The sequence below is a fragment of the Podarcis tiliguerta genome, assembly GCF_965153285.1.
Source record: "Podarcis tiliguerta genome assembly, chromosome: 13".
Classification (NCBI taxonomy): domain Eukaryota; kingdom Metazoa; phylum Chordata; class Lepidosauria; order Squamata; family Lacertidae; genus Podarcis; species Podarcis tiliguerta.
This window is the reverse complement of record NC_139546.1, coordinates 11,053,401-11,075,253: the sequence shown is the minus strand read 5'-3', so window position 1 is coordinate 11,075,253 and position 21,853 is coordinate 11,053,401. Positions and strand designations below refer to the sequence as shown.

The window sequence follows — 21,853 nt, the reverse complement described above, 5'->3', positions numbered from 1 at the left end:
TGAAGAAACAAAAATGAAATTGTTGCTCGTGCTCTTGCTAGCGTAACTACCCTGGAGAGTAGCTAGAAGACACTGCTACAAGCATGTAAGCAATTAGGACTGGAGTCTACGGGACATGGGCGGCCCACCCGTGGCTTGCTTGCTCAGGTTTGAGAACAGGACAGCGACCTTCCTCACCTTCGCTCGCTTCTTGCACAAGAGGGCAACAATGCTTAGATACCCAGCAGCAGCAGCATATCCAAGAGATGTTAGGCCACTTTCCGAAGAGGCATCAACATTTGCTCCAAATTCCAACAGCAAAGCTACCATCTCCGTGTAACCAAGGTGGGACTGGACGCATAAAATTGGGGCATTGTTTAGCACTTCAGTTCTGTAATTGATGTTGGCGCCTCCTAAGATCAGTAGCCGACTGACCTGAACAGAAAGAAATGGGAACGGATGAGATCGGCATTCTCTAAACGAGCCAATTTTCTCAATTAAAAACGGAGTGAAAGAGTTTCGTGTACTAGAGATTAGCAGTTTCCCTCCCCTGCCACAAGCTTGATTTGTCTAGCAATTCTTAGCCAAAGCAGAGAATACACAGGAAAATGTTAGTTTCCCCCCATAAGAGTTCTAAATTTGTTATTGCTGTCTCCGCTCCCCACATTCTGCTGTCCTCTGGCACTAACAAGGGGGTAGACGTTTCTTCTTCTCTCTCTCTCTTTCTACATCTCCTGTCCTCTTTCCAGCACCTTGAATGTTGCAAAATCTTTTTTTCTGGTGTGGGAGAGAGAAAGAGAACGTCCTTCTTGTCTGTCATCAGTAGTACAGAAGCAAGGTAAGTTGGCTAAATTCCAATCCAAATAAAAATTTGGTGATCGTCATGCTCCTTTTTTCTTTTAAGGCAGGCATTACAAGTCACCAGAGTCTTACCAAACTCATTGACATTCTATGGTGGGCAAGGTTATTTCAATTGACAGAACAATTTCTTACTTTCTGGAACTTCCAATAATGCTCTGATGTTGCCTCCCTAAGCACACACTCTCCAGAAGTCACCACTGAATGTGAGATGCTGCTTTCCAATGAACTAGTGTGTTTCTGTGTAAGTTGATGCTATTTCTGACTGGGAGGAATTGTTCTGAAAGCTGTGACTCAAGCTGAGATGCAGTAGGCGCTCTTTTTTGAGGTTAAGGAATTCTGGTGTTCCTTTGCATCAGGTATGACTAAATCAATCAGATGCAGACAGAATGCAGAATTACCTGCCCTCTGAGGATAGCAATTAGAAGGAAGCACGCTCAGATCCTCAATTATTTTATTTACTTTTACAACTCATTTGTGATTAGCTCAGATGTCACTAGTGTGCCCTAGCACACTGTTTGGAAATTACTGGGTTAGAGTCAGATTTTTGATGGTTGTAGCAGGGAAAAGAATGAAAACATCTATCTATGAATCTAGAAAGGAATTTTGATATTAAGAGTCATATTAAGTTCCTTTAACATACAGCATTACAATCTAAGTATTAATATTTTGTTTTACTACCTCTTTTAATGTATGGTGCTGCCAATAATTACTGTATATTTCCATGTATAAGACTAGGTTTTTTTCCTTTAAAAAATGAAAAACATGAGGGGGCGTCTTATACACGGGGCCATCTCTCCCCCCACCCATTTTCTTAAATCTAAGTCCCCCAAAATATACATGGGGGCATCTTATAGACGGGAAAATACGGTATTCCTTAATTTTTTAAAAATGTGTTTTAGTGCTATTTTACGAACAACACTTGAATTTCAAATTGAAGAGTGCTACAGAAATGTTATAAAGCAAAACAAAAAACCCAATCTGCCTTGATATCTACCAGGCAAGAGTCAACCAGATGCGTCTCAAAAGCCCATAATCAAGGAAAACCTGTTGTCTGTCCCAAACACCTGGTACCTGGAAGTATACTGCCTTATAACTCCAAGCCTAGGGAGCTGTTGGCATAGATTTAGAATAGACATTACATTTTCTCTGCATTTTAAATATTATTTGGAAATAAAATGAAAGCTGAAAAGAAGAGGCAGTGATAGAAAGATTCTTACTGAATGGGAAGAATGGAGAGAGACATTTTATGAGGCTGCCCAAGGGGTTGTGCAGATGTGAAGAAGGGTTAAAGTTGACCAAAGGCGGAATGAGATGTGACATTACATCAATTAACATGCACATTATAAAAGATGTAAACAACAGCTGTAGCCCCACCCCACCATGAGAAGGGAGTAGAGAAGAAAAACTTAATACTTTCCCTTGCCTGCCATAGTCTCAATAAAAATTATTCCCCTCTCGTACCTTTATGTTAGGGGTGTACAAATTCCGCAGAGAGGCCAGCGCCATGGAAAGACCTTCCGAGCTGTAGGAAATCCAAAGCCCTTGGAGAATTGAGGAGGAAACCCCAACTTTTTTACTCAGTCCCTGCAAAAGAAACACTTTAAATTTGATAATTCAAGGTACTGGTTTTATTTTACACATCACTAACACATGGCTCATTTAACCCCAATTGACTAGCAAGGATTCAATGTCAACTTTACAAGAATACTGTATTCTAAAGAGAAAGTAGGAGTGTTGGAGAGGACGCAACTCCAAGGATTAAGTCCTACTGCTCAGTGCAAGTTATGTCAGAGCACCAAAGAGTTACTCTTTTGTAAATGCTCTGAAGTCTACCTCATTTCAAATAACAACCCCCAACCTTCAATCAAATCACATAAGTAGGAACTCTTGGGTACAAGGTGCAACATTCCATCATGAAAGGGAGAGAAGTGATGTAATCCCTTTGCCCTGCATCTAGTGGGCTGCATACTACAAGTACTAGCAAAAAGACACAACAAAAAACAGAAGAATCAAAGAAAGAGGTGAGCCAGTGCTGAATAAGGAACATTTATTCTGAAAGAATCAATATCATAAATAGCCTAACTTTTTTTGAAAAAGGCAATGCAATCTAATACTCCATTTCCCCCCAAGGATTATTTTAGGAACCTTTCTTGGGAAGGTCACCCAAGCTCTTGTCTACAGCCCCCTCCAAAAATAAAGCTTGCACACTGTAAGTCATATTCCTTGGGACAGTATGTCAAGACATGGAGCTTACAATTAACAGTGACTGTTCCTAAGGTGATCTTAGCAAGTTTGTTGCAGCACTGAGCAATCTTTTGACTCAGAAAATGGAAAATCCTAAACTAGACTAGAACATACTCTACTTGATATTACTACTTAGTACTTCTCATACAGAAATCAAGAGTGCTAATGAGACCTCTACTAATTAATTACTTCTCAAACATTCCTTAGTGTTCAGGGATTTAAAGCTACTCAGGCCAAAGGGCTTTCACTTCCGATCAAAGGAATTCATTTCCGATCAATAGGCCGTGTTTGGTATGAGAAGAATGGAATAATGATACAGATCTAGGGAGGGTGGAGGTCACTAACTAGCAGTTCCAGGCCAAATTCAGTTCCCTTTGGGGGCACCAATGTCTTCCTCCTGCCAGCTGGTTACCCTAAGATCTAAGGGAGAGAGAGACCTTCTCTCTTATTTACCCTCCTCTCTCCCAAAACTGGAAAGAAAAGGTTGAAGAGGTCCATGAAACTGAATGAAGAACGTTTCTTTCTCCTCCTCTTGCTCACCCTTGGTCACCTTCTGCTGAATCAGCTGTCTGGTAGCAGCAGAAAATCATGGAGGGCTGTTGTGAGGCAGCGTCCTCACATAACTAATTCCTCCTGTTTTGGGGATACCTGAGGACAGGGCCTTGGCCTTCACCACAATTTGTGGCTGACGAGGCTAGGTCCTAGTGAGGATCTCAGAAGCTTAACATTCTTCACGTACTCTGAAAACACCAGTACCACACAATTCAAATCCAAGGTGAAGATATCACTGCACAATTTTTTGCTACCTTAAAGATGTGTGCTTTGAGAATATGATGGCCCAGCTCAATAGTCTGCTGTCTGTTGAGTTTTCCCTCTTGACGGGAAAACCAGAAGGCGAGCAACGTATGGCCACTCCTAGGCAAAAGAGAAAAGAAGAAACATGGTGGAAGTTAGAATTCTAACTCCAATGTATCTTTTGACAGTTAGCACTCAGATTGTGAAATGAAGGAGATAAACCTTTTCTCCCTCTTCCTGATAACCCTTGTTAGTTGTACTCTGATGCACATCAGGACCACGTTGTCCTTAATTGTTCATCAGCTTTGATCAAACCTTTGCTGAACTACTAGATAGAACTGTAGCTCATTCCTCTCTCTATGAGAACGAACACAGAGGAAAGATATTAGAAGCAAAGATCTTTCAAAGTCTGAGGTGACCCCTTCTTGTAGGAAGCTACACTTAATGATGGATTCTATTCTGAGTGAGTACTTTTAATAGAACAGCAGGATATAAACAGACTAATAATAATAATAATAATAATAATTCTTACCCACTGCAGTGGGCAATCCCTATTTCCTGGAGCTGGAAGCAGTAGCGGTTTATTTCTGCATGTGCCCTATTGAAGAAGGGGAACTTAGTGACTATAAAATCCATCTAGTTCACCCCTTTGAAGAGCTCAACCAATGAAATCAAGGCAAGTGCCACAATAATCTATTTTTAAGATAGCAGACAGAATCAATCAACCACCACTACTCATGCTTCCAGGCTGGGACTTGCATTTAAAGCTGCAGTGACCGGCTATTGTTGTTGTTGTTGTTGTTGTTGTTGTTGCTGTTGTTGTTATTATTATTATTATTATTATTTCTATACCACCCTTCATCTGAGGATCACAAGGCAGTTTACAGTATGCCTTCTTAACTTTATAATTTTTGGCTACCTGAAATCAAAGAAGTCTCATAATTTAATATTTCTGTTAAGATTATATGGTTAAAAAACAATAATCCTTGTAAATCATAATCATAAGGATTTTAATATAGGCTTACAAACATGATGCAAAAGGAAAAAGGAATGGAAGAGAAAAGCAAGCATTGCAGCAGCTGTTGCTTCAATAGCCAGTGAATGGGGCCAGATTGGTCTCCAGACTCATACATACAGATTGGTCACAAAGGTCTTCCAGTGAGGCTGGGTGCAGCCTCCCAGGTGCCCTTGGAGTTGTCGATGGCGGTAAAAGTCCAGGGAATGCTTCCCTTTGGTTCTGCAGTCATAGAGCAGGTGGAGGTTGAAGCAGAGCATTTTTCTTTTCTTGCAAGGGGAGAGGAAGCAAACTTATGAATCTATCTTATTGATAGAACTTTAAAGATACTTCACTACGGAGGAGTCATGTCCACTTCAGATGTGGCTGAGACCATGGTAGTGTTGGGAAGAAGCTTGTCCAGTAAACTGGTTTGAACTGAGGTGAATGCAGGCACAAAAACCATGCAGATGTCCCATTCAAGGTCAGGAACCACTGGACAGCAAAGGCAGCCACAGACAGGACTTTCAGCACCCTGGACAGATCATAGATGACTTGTTCAGACAAGTGCTTAGTCCCTATGGAGCCCTTATATATTCCCTGTGCCTGACTATTCCCCAACCCACCCCCAAAGCTCTGTTCCTTCACTGAGGAGTTTTGACCCTTGGGCATGCAGTTCTCTGGCCTTGCACTCCATTGCCTTTCTGCTATTTCTCAGTAGACACATTGCTGCATTAGCAAGTGGGTTCTGTAGAGAATGAAGTCACTAAGAACAAGTGGAATCCAGTTCAGGAGCAGCAGTTTTTGGACGGCTGCAAAAGATGGTTTTATTAATGCAACCTAAAATCATATTCAGGGTTTTTTGCAGCTGAAAACTCACTGCTGACTCCTATTTGGCTTACGGTTGACTACAGTCTCCAGATCCCTTTCACATCTACTACTGTCAAGCCAGGTGGCCCCCATCTTATACCTGTGTATTTGATTAGTTATGTTGTTTTGGCTAAATGCATAACTTTGCATTTGTCTATGTTGATTTCATTTTGCCAATTTTGGCCCAGTTTCCGATTCTATGGGGGTCATTTTGAATTCTATTCCTGTCTTTCAAAGTGTTAGCTTCCCCCTACAAGTTTTCTTCCATCTGTAAAGCCCTCCAGATCGACATTCAACTGTTCTTGAGACAATAAACATTTAGCTCTACCATTTTTTCAAGATGGTTTTTGAGCTTTCAAGATTTTAAGAACAGGGTATTGGGTAAAACCTCAGCGCCTAGGACTTGCCAATTGCATTGTCAGCGGTTCGAATCCCTGCGGCGGGGTGAGCTCCCGTCGTTCGGTCCCAGCTCCTGCCCACCTAGCAGTTCGAAAGCACCCTTAAGTGCAAGTAGATAAATAGGTACCGCTTTATAGCGGGAAGGTAAACGGCGTTCCGTGTGCTGCTTTAGTGCCGGTTCGCCAGAGCAGCTTCATCACGCTGGCCACGTGACCCGGAAGTGTCTGCGGACAGCGCTGGCTCCCGGCCTCTAGAGTGAGATGAGCGCACAACCCTAGAGTCTGTCAAGACTGGCCCGTACGGGCAGGGCTACCTTTACCTTTTTAGCTTTGTTCAAGCTCCTGAAGGAGTATTATATTCTGAAACATTTTGAGCTACAATAAAGAGTTGTGCATGAGTGAATAACAGAGCCTGTTCTCCTTTCTGTTCTGTAAAGATTACAACAGCAAAATGTACATAAAACTCTTTGAACTCTTTGACTCTGCTTAATCATTATTAAATTGTTAATAAGTTAAATGTGGAGGTATTGACCTAAAAATAAATACAACGAATAATCACTAAGCATCTTGACACGTGATTATCTTCCTTAGTCGCATCCAAAGAAACACAAAGGTGTATGCCCTCAAAGATCACCAACCTTTTGATGTTCCTTCACAGACTTCCATACATAGAGAGAGTGATCAGAGAATGATTATCTTAGTGTTGTTGTTGCTATTTACTGAATATAGATACCACTCTTCAAAGACCTACATTGGCTTCCAGTATGTTTCCAAGCACAATTCAAAGTGTTGGTGCTGACCTTCAAAGCCCTAAACGGCCTTGGCCCAGTATACCTGAAGGAGCATCTCCACCTCAATCGTTCTGCCTGGACACTGAGGTCCAGTGCCGAGGGCCTTCTGGTGGTTCCCTCACTGCGAGAAGCAAAGTTACAGGGAACCAGGCAGAGGGCCTCCTTGGTAGTGACACCCGCCCTGTGGAACACCCTCCCATCAGATAATAACAATAACAATAACAGTAGTAGTATTAATAATAATAATATATTTATATCCCGCCCTCCCCGGCCAGAGCCAGGCTCAGGGCAGCTAACACCGGTAAAATTACAATAAAAACAATAAAAACATAATGGGGGGGGGGGACCAATTTAAAATACAGGTTAAAATACAATTTAAAATGCAGCTTCATTTTAATAGTAGCCCATAGATCAAAACCATAAGGGGAGAGAAATATAAGGGTCAGACTGAGTCCAAACCAAAGGCCCGGTGGAACAACTATGTCTTGCAGGCCCAGCGGAAAGATGTCAAGTCCTGCGGGGCCCTAGTCTCTTGTGACAGAGAGTGCCACCAAGTCGGGGCCAGTACTGAAAAGGCCCTGGCCCTAGTTGAGACGTCAAAGAAATAAACAACTATCTGATGTTAGAAGACATCAGTTTTTAATGACTGATGTTTTAATGTATTTTTAATCTCTTGTTGGAAGCCACCCAGAGTGGCTGGGGAAACCCAGCCAGATGAGTGGGGTATAAGTAATAAATTGTTGTTGTTGTTGTTGTTACTCCTCCTCTATACCTGCGGGTCTCAGGGCGGTTCACACAATAAAATCAAAATATAAAACCACAAAACACATAATCAAAATAAAAACAACATCAACCCAATAACACACCCACCCGGTTGGTTCTCTTCCTATTGTAAATGGACCATCTTTTTTAGCCGCATCTCAATAACACTACTCTGACCAAACTGCGGGAGGCAGTGGAAGACAGAAGTGCCTGGCGTGCTCTGGTCCATGGGGTCATGAAGAGTCGGACACGACTAAACGACTAAACAACAACAACAACAATAACACTACACAGAGTTATATTAATGAAAAATGAAGTGATCTCATATCTGTCTTCTCCTGCCCCAAGGTGATGGATTACTTACCTAGGGTCACAGAGGAACTTGGTTTTTTCTCCTTCTTCTCTCCAGATCAGCCACTCTCGAAAAGATGGATGGACAAACATTCGGGTCATATCTCTGCGCTTGATAAGGAACATGGAGAGGTTCTCCATCCTTTGCTGAAAGTCCTCCCATTCCAAGGAACCTTCAATGCTTCCTGCATTGATGGCCTGGAAAATATGCTCATCGGTCAAGGGGTGCAGAGATGCCACAGCCACGTTTAAGAGTGGCATCACCCGGTCAAAGGAAGACTGTGTTGGAAACTTCATATTGCACTGAAGCAGGTACACCTCCGAAAGGGAGACGGGGACTACCTTATAGCTAGAGCTTTTTAACACCAAATAGCCCTTCTCTATTAGATCAAAGGTGAGCTTAAGGTACAAGTAGGATCCTTGACTCAGGGTTTTGAGATGAGAACTAAGTTTGCCAAAGGTTGTATTGTCCATTTTGCCATTAAGAGAGATGTTATTCTGTATCTCAGAGCTGCTATGTATTCGGTGTAGGATGTAGGCTTGGAGGTCCTGATCTATAGCTTCATTCTCTTCCAGTCTGTCCAGGAATATCCTATGGAAGGGTAATAACTTAATTATTTCCTATAAGAAAAAAAAAGAGTAAAGTAAATAATGGAGAAGTTAAAAATGGGAGAAATACAATCAGTCTCCCACTGGAAGTATAAATATTGGCACACATAGTTATGAGTTACAGGCCAAACATGCTGTCATCCTGGCTCCAAATGAGGTTGCACCACTTGTTAAACCTGGGTGGTACAGTTAAACTGACTTTGAAATAAACACAAAGCTAAATTTCCAAACTGCCTTTCAAAACCACAACCAAGAGAGCAAAGTGACAATGGAATCAACAGTTTCTACAGATTTGTTTCTGGTCTGTCATTGCCCTTTATATACTGACCTAGGGTGCTTCTACACTAGCAGGTTAGTGTGAAACTGCCATGTTTTGTTCATTCACTTTTTTATGGGGCACCCATGTCATGCCATCATTATCATTCTGTATTTTCATCATGGTTCGTCGGTCTTCTTTTCAGAAGCCAGAAGTCTGATTCCCCAGCAGAAGAGCCCAAGAGAAGCATGATCTCCAAAGGTGTAGATGTATCTAGTGCTACTCTTCCATCTTTTTAAAAGAACGGGATTTTGATGTGCACAGCAATGGATAGAAAAGAGAATCCCCCTCAGGGATGAAGGATGGGATATAAATTTAAATAGTAATATTAAATAAAAATGGGCTTTCTCCTTGGAAAGAGGCTGGAATCAGCACTTTTAAAGATGGAACAACACACTGGGTGGAGTCCAAGGTATGGGAACCACAGTGAAAGGCATGATTAGAAGTGGCAATAGGGATGTGCTTATGTTTTCCACCTGTTTTTCTGCCATAACAATGTGAGAACCTTGGCTGGAAGGAAAGGTGTCAAGTGTTCAGCGCTATTCTAAGCCAGTGTTAGAATCAACTAATAAATGTTTTCGTTTCTCAAGGTTTGAAGATTACAGGTGGTTCTCACTGAGAAAACTGTATTCCCCTAAGTTACACATTCCATTTGCAAGTCCAGTGCTCCAGCACTTTTTAAAAACTCAAGCAGATGTTCTGGCAATGTGTTCTATTAATATTTTATGCCCCTGATAGCCATATGAAGGTATTTTATCCTCCTTTGTACTTTAACTCTTCTATCACCCTTCCCATCATATTTATGCATGTTATGTTGTCTATAAATATTCACACCACTATAAATTTACTAGTCTCAAAGGCGACAAGTGCTCTTTCGTTAAAAACTAATTTTTAAAAAATGAAGGGGGGGGGGATTCTGCTGCTGCTGCTGCTGCAAAAGTCAATTTTTTAAAGAAGCCAAACCATTCATCAGTAAACCAGCAGGTGGGTAGATGTACTTTCATTATCCAAATGTAGCAGCTGCAAATGACTGACTGCCATTATTGTTTTGGTCTTGGGAACAATTCAAAGAATCATAGGATTAACCACAATGTCAAGGGGGGGGGGGATTTACTTCTTTTTAATATATCAATCTTCTCCATTGCATTCAATGTACTCTTGAAAGCTGGAGGAGTTTCAAAAGCAGTTCATGTAGAGGCACAATGAAAAAAGACCGGAAGTCCTGCTGGGTGCACCTAACTGTGGCCTTGCCTTCTTAAAATACTGGTTGGAAAGCGAATCTTCCTTTGAACTGTAACAGTTTTCATTTCCTAAGAAGTCAACATTTCAGCTTTAGTAAGTGAACTAATTCTATTTGCAGCTGTAGACAACGAAGGTGGCTGCCTATTTTCTCTTTTAGTTAGAAATTGTCATGGTACTATTAAACAAGACAGCTAGCTTAATACTGTAAGGTTGCAGTGGTTAATAAACATTTGTGCACCCCAAATTTCCTCCCAACCAGTACATATGCCTTGCAAACTGTGCATAAATCGTCTGTTTCCAAACAGATAACCCCATCACAGCAGAGGCCACGTAAGGTGTCTGCTCCCATTCAGAGAAAAGCAATTATCATACAGAACAGTGGAAAAACTAGCTCCCAACCTACCTGTAGACTTGTTCTGACTGTCACAATCAGCTTCAGCCAGGATGGAAATTTCCCTATCATTTTGCTGAGGAATGATACTATTGTATCCCCGTAGTCAGGTTTGTGAAATTCAGCTTCATTTAACCCATCAATTAATATGATGAAATCTTCATCGGGGATCTTTCGTTCTGAGAGTTTGGGAATAGGGAGGTGGGAGAAAGATATGGTCAGAAAGGTTCAGCTTATGCTTTTAAAATGATGCCGCAGTCGTGCGTTGCTATCAAGGGAAACTCATGCTTTTCACTACCTTTATGAAGGCTTTCCAATGGCTCCAGAACTCCTCTCCGGAAAGAAGCTAAGGGATCCTGAACACAGGAGCGCAAGCTGAGCATGCTCTGTAGATGGGGCTCCCGTAACAGCTGCTCTCTGTAGGCAGCAAACTGTGGGGAGCGGCAGAGCAAGGCTGCCACGTTGTGTACAAATTCTGGCACAAGGCAGGTGTAGGCATTATCAGCCTGGCAGTAGTGGTACGCAACAACCTGCAAAAGGGGGAACAAACATCAGTTACTCAGTGGACAAATGTTAAAAAATAGCCACATTTGCTTGCTAGTTTCCCTCACTCTAACAAGGAGGAGGATCCTGTGCTAAATGTCTTTGGCATGAGGGGCAGAGTGACTAGGTTCACACCTAGACCATATATTTAAAGTACTTTAATGGTCATGGTTTCCCCCATAGGATCTGAGGAACTGTACTTTATTAAGGGTACTTGTAGCTCTGGGGGGTGGGGGGGGTCTCCTAACTCTTCCTTTACAAGGACTGCAGGAAACTGCTTCCCCCACCCTTGAGCAAGGTGCCCCTTTTTTTACAGGCATTAGCTACAGGAGGGACTTCTCCCACATTCCACTAATGCTTGCAAAAGGAAACTCCCCTCCCCATCGCATGAGAGGTGCAGTTTGCAAGCGTGGTGGAAGAAGTCTCTCTCGCACTTGAGACCTGTAAAATCCGGGAATGTTTGCACTGGCTATGGGAGTCTTTTCCCAGTAAGGAAGACGTGTGCACAGCCAAACTGAGCAGGCTTTAGTGCCCCCACTAAAACCTGCTTTGGCTGAAAACACCTATATTCACGCAGCCAAAGCAGAGTTGAACTCTGCCCCCCTGTCCATGAGCTTGCATCAGTTAGCTGATGTCAGCTAAGTGACAAGAGGGTATAGTAAATGCCCTTGCAGGCCAAATTGGAACACCTGGTGGACCAAGGTTTGCTTGAGGGCTGGAGCTTTGCCACCTTGGGTCTATCTGTTGGATCAGTGTTTCCCAAACTTGTGTCTCCAGCTGGTTTTGGACTACAACTCCCATCATCCGTAGCTAGCAGGGCCAATTGTTAGGGATGGTGGGAATTGTAGTTCAAAAACAGCTGGAGAGTCAAGTTTGGGAAACACTGGGTTAGACAATGGTTTGGTGCAGTTGTGTATTTTTAATTCTTTTCCCTCCCACAAAACCAAACAGTGGTCATTTAACTTAGCAATACTTCCACACAGTGACTTCATTGTTCAGAACAAACCAGTCAACCATCAAAGAAAGGGAGCATTTGCAAGTATCTTCATAGTATCACACTGAGGGAAAGACTTCCCACTCAACACTGGTGAAGGAATAACCCCAAGAGGTGGAAGAGATCTTCCGACATTAGTGGAACCTCTGTGCAAACAGAAGGAATATTTTGGGAATTTTAGCACGGCCATAGCGTAATAAATAGTTGTTAATTATCTGTAAGGTAAAGGTAAAGGTACCCCTGCCTGTACGGGCCAGTCTTGACAGACTCTAGGGTTGTGCGCCCATCTCACTTAAGAGGCTGGGGGCCAGCACTGTCCGGAGACACTTCCGGGTCACGTGGCCAGCGTGACAAAGCTGCATCTGGCGAGCCAGCACAGCACACGGAAACGCCGTTTACCTTCTCGCTAGTAAGCGGTCCCTATTTATCTACTTGCATCCGGGGGTGCTTTCGAACTGCTAGGTTGGCAGGCGCTGGGACCGAGCAACGGGAGCGCACCCCGCCGCAGGGATTCAAACCGCCGACCTTTCGATCAGCAAGCCCTAGGCGCTGAGGCTTTTAACCACAGCGCCACCCGCGTCCCCAATTATCTGTAGCAGGACTTAAAGTACACTATTCCTTTCCCTTGGTTCGCTTCATCCATATGAAAGAAAAACAGAATGAAAAGTTTGGGTGGGGAAGTAATACCTGGGCAGCAAGCCTCCTCATCGCCTCCTCCTGACGTCTGCGCATTTCTGGGGTTCCAGGGCAGCTTCCACTTGTGATGGAAGAGTGAGCAGAAGGTGGCTGAGTGAGGGGGAGCTCTCTGTTTGCATCAACATCTGCAATGCAGAAAAGGCAGAAAGATGGACTTAGACTGGAAAGAGTGAGAAGCAAGCAAATCACATCTATGCACCCTAGAAGGACAGCTCGATTTCCCTTACACAAGCCAACATTTGTAAACAGCAGGTCATGGAAAACAGGAGTCAAATAAAGGAATATAGGGGTGGGCAGCTGGACATTAAGGCAACGCAGCCAAAATGGCACCATATAAAACTAGAATAGCCTACAGTCCCCAGAATGAAACTACCACAGTACCTCTCCACCATCAATAAAAGCATTTTTCTATTAGGCTTTTTATGTCACCCTGAAGGCTCTTGATGCATAAGTACTACCAAACCTATTCAAAGCTTTGTACATTAAATAAACCCAAGCTGACATATATTCCTGGCCACTAAAAATAGCTTTCCAAAACATCCTCTGGCTTGAACGCAGTATGATTTCCAGAGAAAGAAGTCTTAATTGTGGAGAAGTCACTAAGAACTCTTTGCATCTGTCCTCATTGTAAAGATTGGCACCCAAATGTTTCAGTATATAGGCAGATAGCTGCCAACACTCTTATCTGAACTGTAGTAAGTGGAAAGACAAGTCTAGATTCAATGGAAATAAAAGCTGAATTTCTAGCAATGCCAAGCTCTTATAGTATATGACTGGAAAATGAATCCCTATAATTTCTCACACCTACAAATGCAAGGAACTGTCCCAACCTGCTTGCGTACAGTATATAGGAGCACATCTCCATTGGATAATATGTAACCCATATAAGCACACAACAGATTTATCCAGTTAGTACATCTCTTCACTTACGTTTTGGGGATGCATGGGGGCTGTCAGAAGCAATCTGCCTCATGCGCGTGCCATGGCAGCTCAGCGCAACCAGCCTGGAGATGATTGCTGTCTTGCCAAAGCCTATATTTCCAACGATCACCACACCTCTGTTCACACTGGCATCAGCACTCTGCAATTGTACATCTATCTCTTGGAACACCCAGTCCCGGCCAACGAATACAGATTCTGTGGTGATGCTGGGCACCTCAAAAAGCAGCGGTTTCAGAGAGATGTCAGGAGGTCTGTAAGGTGCAAAGCGTACTGCAAAGGGGGGAAAAACACGTGTACAATTCAGTAACTATAATTAGTTATGGTTAAGGAAGCACCGAGTGCCACCTTCTAGTCCTGAACAATGATGAGCTTTTCAAGGGATCCATTTGAACTTAGGTATCATTGGCTATTATAGCACTGCTCTATTTAAATACAGAGAAGTTGGGAAATTTCAAAAAAGGCAGAAGGAAACATAATTCAATGGGAAGGGATTTGGGGGATGGTCCCCAACGGCCTCATACCACCTTCTCTTTTTGAATACCGACTATAAAAACAAGGGTGGACAGATTTCCTTCCTCTATTTTGGATATTCTGCTCTGTCTTTCAATAATTATGACGCTTTTAGCTGTTTTTAAGATTCTGTTACTATGGAAGGATATTGCAGATACAAAGGCCCACCCACCACCCCACATACATTTGAAAAGGTTTCTCTCCCTTAATATACAGTCTTTTTTGCCATAGCTGGGGAATCTCCCAGTACGTATAAGCTCTCATACTGTATGTGGATAGCACCATTTATACTGCCCTATTAGGGGCCAAAAGTGTGGTAATTATTTTTTATTTAAATCTTACTACTTTAAAGCAGGATTTCCCAAACTTGGGTCTTCAGCTGGTTTTCTTTTCTTTTTTTGTGGGTTTTTTTTTGGGGGGGGGGACTACAACTCCCATCATCCCTAGCCAGCAGGACCAGTGGTCAGGAATTATGGAAATTGTAGTCCAAAAACAAATGGAGACCCAAGTTTGGGAAACCCTGCTTTAAAGCAATTCCAATTGTTTTGGATAGCTCGGGATAACTTACTGTAGCACAGCCAGAGATAGCCCAGACTACACTAGGCTCCTTCTCAGAATGTGGACACCTTCAGCAGGCATCTGTACTAGGGTGGTAGCTGCTAAAGACCCCAGGATATGTCACAGCTGCACACATATAATACTTACCTCTTAGGTCCTGTTGTGTGCGAGCACCAGCCATACTCTGACGAGGCATCCGGAGTGATGTTCGTAGGGGAGCATGCCTCTGTTCATCTAGATAAGCTAGATCTTCTAAATGGGCTGAGCTTGTGGCTGCCAATGAATAGAATGCTTGATGAGACACATAACAACAACAACAACAACAACAACAACAATTTTTATTTATACCCTGCCCTCCCCAGCCAAGGCCGGGCTCAGGGCGGCTAACAAGCAATAATAAAAACAAATTGAATGAATACAACTTAAAAACAAAATTAAAATACAACATTAAAATACTGAAACCTCATTGCAGGAGGAGAAAGGAAAAGAAAAAAGAAAGAGGGGGAGGGAATCAAATTGGCTCCAAGCCAAAGGCCAGGCGGAACAACTCTGTCTTACAGGCCCTGCGGAAAGAAATCAGATCCTGCAGGGCCTTGGTCTCACGAGGCAGAGCATTCCACCAGACCGGAGCCAGTGTTGAAAAGGCTCTGGCTCTGGTTGAAGCTAATCTAACTTCCTTAGGGCCCGGGACCACTAGGGTGTTGCTATTTATGGACCTTGAGGCTCTCCATGGGGCATACCGGGAGAGGCAGTCCCGTAGGTACGAGGGATTTTGGGATTGGTATTAAGACATTATAGTAAATATACAGCACTCTTCATTCAATACATATTGAAGGGCAACATATTCAAAAGTGTAGTGTTTTGTTTTCAAAAGGAAGAATCAGAGGCATACCGAAAGTGCGCTGGAGATTTTTCTTCCTTAACTTGCGGTTTGAACTTTCATATATGCCAGGCCCACGAACGTGGGCATGCTTTGCCCAAAACTGTTGGGTGGGTCAACCTCCAGGGCCTGGCAGGTTTAATTTGGCCTACAGGTTGGAGGGTCTCCACCCCTGGTGTATAGCATCTGAGCTGTGCTCATTGGATCAAAGCAAATAATTCATGCTCTTTAACACAGGACCAAAGAAAAGTCAACAAAAAATCTTCATCAGATATGTTGGTCATGCTTATTAGAATGTTAATATCTATTAATTTAGAAAAAGATAGAAATGTAAACCTGAAGGTTTCTAAAGAATGGGGAGAAAGATTCCTTAAATCAATTATGTTAACGTCCCAGAGCACCGAGGGCCTTCTGGCAGTTCCCTCATTGCGAGAAGCCAAGTTACAGGGAACCAGGTAGAGGGCCTTCTCGGTAGTGGCGCCCTCCCTGTGGAACACCCTCCCACCAGATGTCAAAGAGAACAACAACTACCAGACTTTTAGAAGACATCTGAAGGCAGCCCTGTTTAGGGAAGCTTTTAATGTTTGATGTATCACAGTATTTTAATATTCTTTTGAAAGCTGTATTATTATTATTATTATTATTATTATTATTAGCAAAATGACCTAATAGTAGCCACTTGTTTATTTCTTTGGCCCTAGATCGAGTAGTTCCAAGAGAATATATATCATGTCAGGTACTATATCTAGAGTTCATACATGGTTGGACCTTGCTTTCCTGGGATTTGTTTATGAGTATATTGGAGCCCGAAACCTTGCGGTAAATAGATTCCCAACTCTCTCACTGACCCTTTTGCAGTTTGATGAGGCAAACACTTCATTGCCATGAATACTTCCATCCGGCTATAAAATGCCTTCATGTCACCTAATGGTAGGTGTATGCAGTGCCTAAAAAGAGATGCATTTCAACCCTGATAACTAGGTGTAGGCAGCTCTTTGTTCATAAGGCTAAAATATATGTTACAGAGAAACCACAGGTCAAAAATACCTTCTCACCCGTAAACCACAGCCTGGAGCAAGTAATTATTTCTCCACCTGGCCAACTTCAAAGGGCTGTTGTGAGAATAAAATGATATAGCAGCATACTGTAATGTACCTTTAGCCTGATTAGTTCTTTAGAAGGCTTACATAGAAAACAATGATGTTGTACACTGTAAATATTCTCAGCTGAAATTAAGGAATGCTGAATGGCTTCCGTCACTAACAATGCAAAATACTTAAGGCCCAATGCACACAAAAATCACTCAATCTATATTTTCCTTTTACTCAGCCCACAAAGGAGAACTGCAAGAGAGGTATTCAGATTGCGTGGAACAGGAAAAAGAAAACCGGCACAGAATGTATATGTAATTTTAAGTATAATATACAACCACAGAAAGCAAAAGGTGTCACTTGCATTTGCATTTTGTAAAATACTTTTGAGTTTTTATTGAACGAATAAATACAATAAACAAATTGCTTAGATGCTTTTAAAATGTTGTTTTGAACAGGTCCACAGTAAAAATAAATAAAATGATGAAGTATTATTTCAGCAGAAAGGTGGAGAATATGTGGAGAACATTTATGGTCAAAGGAGAGAGAAATGACCTCTTTGTCCTAAGAAGCATGTCAAGATTTCTATAGATATGAGGCTATTTTGGGCAATGAAGATGACTGATTTATACAGCATAATTGGTGCACATGTTGCTTTGCTGAGTTACAAGAGGCGATGTCCTTTTGCCAAAGGGATATAATCTATAATTAGACACAATGGAGACAACAAAGGAAGGAGAGCGAAGTGGAGGCAGGCAGAGGAAAACAGGAAAAGAATATGTGCTACTTCAGTTAAAGATACTTAGGCTTAGGTACTGTAAGGCAGAAGAACTAGGAGAGTGGCCTTGATCACACAATGCGAAACTGGCAGCTGCTTCGCTCCTCTCTCTCCCTGCTGCTGTGCTACGAAGAGCTAAGCCAGGAGCTTAGCATTACAAGCAAATCCGGGCTTGGGACTTGTCTCTCCCAAACAAACCAAAAATGGCAAGCCATGAACAAAGCTTGGTTACAGATCATGGCTTGTCTGGAGTGAGACAAATCACAAGCCCCGTTTCAGACATAACGCTAAGCCAAATCACTTAGCTCCTGATAGTGAAGGAGGCAGAGGAGGAAGGGATCAGCCAGGTGGCCAGAATTTTCTTGTTCAAGGTAAGCCAGTTTAACTCAGCATTACAGGCAAACCAGGCTACTGTGTCAAAGGCTTCACAAAAAAGTAGATTTTGAGGGTGTCTTTGAAAGAAGTAAGGTGCTCTAGGAGGAAGAGAGGAAAGGTGTGCTGGAACTGTTTAAGGGAGCAGGAGATCTTCAGCCAGCTGAGGGTGGCAAAGACTGGAGAAATGAAAGTTATCATGATCTAGATACCAGTATAGCCTACAATCTTAAACCTTTTACTGCCCACCCCCCCATTTATATTAGCCAATGCCTTGCGGTCTAGGATCCATTGGAGTTTGGAGGGGGGCTGCTGAGATAAACATTTTATTTCACTGATATCATGACTTTCCCCCCCGAAATCATACCATATCTGAGCCTGCTCAACTCTAGCAAGACTTCTGGATCGTGTGTCTTCAGGTCATGCTGTCAGATTTAGTTTCCAGGTAACACTTAATCACAAGTTATTGCAAAAGAAAAAGAGAAGCAGAGCTTCTGATAAAACTTTCCAAGAGTGAAGGAAATATAGCTTAACTAGGATTAAAGGTACTTAATGATTCTATAAAGCCCTTGTGATATAAACTAGGGATGGGCAAACTTTCCTCAGTTCAGGTTGGAAATGAGTCACCAGCTATTTTAAATTGACTTTTAATGTACTATATCAGATTGGTTCAAAATCCCACCTATCTTTTGTCCTAAGCCCTGAATATTAATTTCAGCTCCAAAATAAGTGCACCCTGCCCTAAAGGGGGATGTTTAAGACTCACAGACAAGGTGAGCAAGTCTAGTGATGCTCTCAAACTTCGAGGGGGGAAAAGCTATGCAGCCTTTAGGTTTGTTTAACCAAGTAAGTTCTAGGAAGCTTCCTAACTCAAGCAACCAATAGCATTTGCAAATAATTTTATTACAGGCTTTGCTAGCTTCTCCTAGCTCAGTGATTCCCAAACATTTCCTCCATGGACCACTTGAAAATTGCTGAGGGTCCTGGCAGACCATTTAGTAGTTTTTTCTGCCTGTTTTAGTAATTGTAGTGCACTAGATGCTGTATGAAGGGACGCGGGTGGCACTGTGGGTTAAACCACAGAGCCTAGGACTTGCCGATCAGAAGGTCGGCGGTTCAAATCCCCGCAACTGGGTGAGCTCCCGTTGCTCGGTCCCTGCTCCTGCCAACCTAGCAGTTCGAAAGCACGTCAAGTGCAAGTAGATAAATAGGTACCGCTCCAGCGGGAAGGTAAACGGCGTTTCCATGCGCTGCTCTGGTTCACCAGAAGTGTCTTAGTCATGTTGGCCACATGACCCGGAAGCTGTACGGCCAATAAAGCGAGATGAGCGCCGCAACCCCAGAGTCGGTCACAACTGGACCTAATGGTCAGGGGTCCCTTTACCTTTACCTTAGATGCTGTATGATCTTTAATTGTCCTTTTTATCAACACATTTGAATGAAATTTGTAGACCACTGGTGGTCCGTGAACCACAGTTTGGGAACCCCTACACTAGCTTATGTTTTCACCTCACCTTTATAATGAAACAAAAAACTTTTCTCCAGTGCCTCTGCGTCCAGCACTGAGACATCTGGGAAGAAATGTCCCCCACCCATGTGCAGAATTTCATTTCTCAGCTGTAGGCAAATTATGAGGGAAACAACGTTTCATGGGCATCTCTCCCAAGCATACAAGCTCAGCAAATCTGTGTCCTAAACCAGTATCTATTAGTTTCTGCAATATCACTGATATAAACCTTTTGTGGTTCTCCGGGTACCACTTGAGGTCTGTTACTACAAGCACCAACCATTTTGTGTGTGGGTTCTGTTCCCGGCTCCCGTGTGCATCTGCTGAATGCGCATAAGTGTGCCCTGCCCCCATTGCACCACCACCCCGGTTCTACCCTCTTCCGGGTCCAAAAGGACTCATGTCTCAGCAATCATACATCAATTGGACTGTTGAGAATTCCATTCCTCCCGTGCTACAGATGTGTGGGATTGTTACATATCACATGTCTGTTTACATTCCAGCACTGATTATTGGAGTCTTGTATAGCTATTGTTTTTGCAGTTCTCTTTGCAGAGAGAGAAGCCATGTTTTTCTTTGTTCTGTTACGTTTGATTTAATTTGCAATAAATTAGGCTTAGATGTTACTCCTCAAGGCTGAGCTTCTGTTTGGACTCTGCTAGTCATGTGCTCATGTCTTTGGGACATTACGGGACCGGAGTGATGAATCCCGGGCAACGCTTCATAGGGAGGAAGCACCAGTTTCGGTGTTATCACCCAACATGGACGCGCCTAAAATGGTCGCTGCCGGCATGTGAAATTCTTCTAGGGAGTCACTCATCAATTTAGGATTGGCGACTACCCAATAGAAATGTTTGACTTAGAGCTAGTTGGAAGTAAGGCAGACCCAGACTGGATTAAAGTTGTTCCTAGGAGTAGGGGAAATGACAGAATATTAGAGTTTGTAGTGGCCTTGTGCAGTCTTATTTTGGCTCCCCTCCGCTCCCAATTTCACTACTTGGTTCACGCAGCATCACTCTTTAGCAGCTTTTCATTAATCTCTCATTAGCACATTTAGAAATTTATGTGATTAAATTAAATATGAGGGTTAAATTGAACAAAGAGCAAGTGACATTGTGCTAGTACTTCTGAAACTATCAGGAGTGGAGATGTTGCTTTGTGTAATCCTTCAGCAAGTTTCTCATGGCCAAGGACACGACTAAGGTAGAGACAGGCAGGATCCATGGGACACAAAACTAGAAGACACTGGATAACTTGAAATGTAAAGTTAGTGTGGGATGTTGTTCCAGAAATAATATTTTAAACACTTGAAGCATTCACACAATTTTTTACAAGGGTGATAAAAATGTAAGTGACGAGTTTCTGGCTCACCATTAATTACAATTTACCTTAGCACTTAATGAGAATTTCTTACCTGCTACAGAGTTTGGGCGAGGCATAAGGTAGAGTGGAATGGATTGTACTGACTGGGATAAAACAGTCTCTAAGTTCCTTTCAGGGATCTTGTTCAAACTGTATGTAGAGGCCGTCATGTTTTCATCCACTCGATATAAACAGGAGTCTATGCTGGATTTTTGAGACTGCCAAGGTTTCAAGTTTCCTCCAGATCCTAATTCTTTACTGCTTTCCCCTCCATACTTAGCACGATCCATATTTTCAGAATAGCTTGTCAGTGTTGCTGTAACAAACAAACAGAGAACATGAATAACAAAGGAGGCAGTTAATTCAAGTGTGACTCTACAGATGAAGGAAAGGATTGCCATGGTTCAACCATGTCTATTTCTTCAGCGGCCTTATAAGAGTACGAATGCAGCCATTGCACTTTCTGGCCTGCTACCCCACTGCTGATCTGTATACTATCTATCTATTTGGCTCTCTATGCTCAACATGCGAGTTTCCAACCTGTCCATGGCAGATTGCACGTCTTTGGGTAAACCTAAAAGAATTCTTAAAAAATAATTCTGTGGGGGTTCCAGACCGGAGACCTTTGAGGTACCCCAAACCTCTGCACCATATAAAATCTGGGCCATTGTTTTTGCTTTATACACAGATAGAGCTGGGTTGACCAGATTTCCACCTTTACATGCAGCAAATTTCAGAATGGCTTTTGCTGATTTAAAGGCTTGCAATTTAATATTGGATAGCTGTGTATTCCAAGATGCCGTTTCTGAATAAATCAATCCCAGATATTTAAACATATTTACTTGGTTTATGATGTGTTCATCCAGGTGCCAAGCATGCTTTTTAGAACGCTTCCCAAATACAATGACCTGCGTCTTATCATAGTTTATAGATAAAGCATTCCTCATGCAATATGAACTTAATTTTGCAAGCAGCCGTCTCAGGCCCACCTGGGTTCTAGATACAAGTACTAGGTCA

The 21,853-nt window shown here is 42.6% G+C and overlaps 1 protein-coding gene across 2 annotated transcripts in view; it reads right to left on the bottom strand.

Moving 5' to 3' along the window:
- Positions 1 to 21,853, bottom strand: part of TANC2 (tetratricopeptide repeat, ankyrin repeat and coiled-coil containing 2) — a 197,838-nt gene that overhangs the window by 30,156 nt on the left and 145,829 nt on the right. For both annotated transcript variants that reach the window (XM_083407362.1, XM_083407363.1), the window contains exons 8-17: positions 20,889 to 21,152; positions 14,994 to 15,119; positions 13,767 to 14,048; positions 12,828 to 12,961; positions 10,902 to 11,133; positions 10,616 to 10,782; positions 8,059 to 8,666; positions 3,891 to 3,999; positions 2,302 to 2,424; positions 178 to 414 (exon numbers count right to left, since the gene is read on the bottom strand). In XM_083407362.1, coding sequence (XP_083263488.1) covers positions 178 to 414; positions 2,302 to 2,424; positions 3,891 to 3,999; positions 8,059 to 8,666; positions 10,616 to 10,782; positions 10,902 to 11,133; positions 12,828 to 12,961; positions 13,767 to 14,048; positions 14,994 to 15,119; positions 20,889 to 21,152 — 2,282 coding nt within the window. The remainder of the gene's footprint in view (positions 1 to 177; positions 415 to 2,301; positions 2,425 to 3,890; positions 4,000 to 8,058; positions 8,667 to 10,615; positions 10,783 to 10,901; positions 11,134 to 12,827; positions 12,962 to 13,766; positions 14,049 to 14,993; positions 15,120 to 20,888; positions 21,153 to 21,853) is intronic.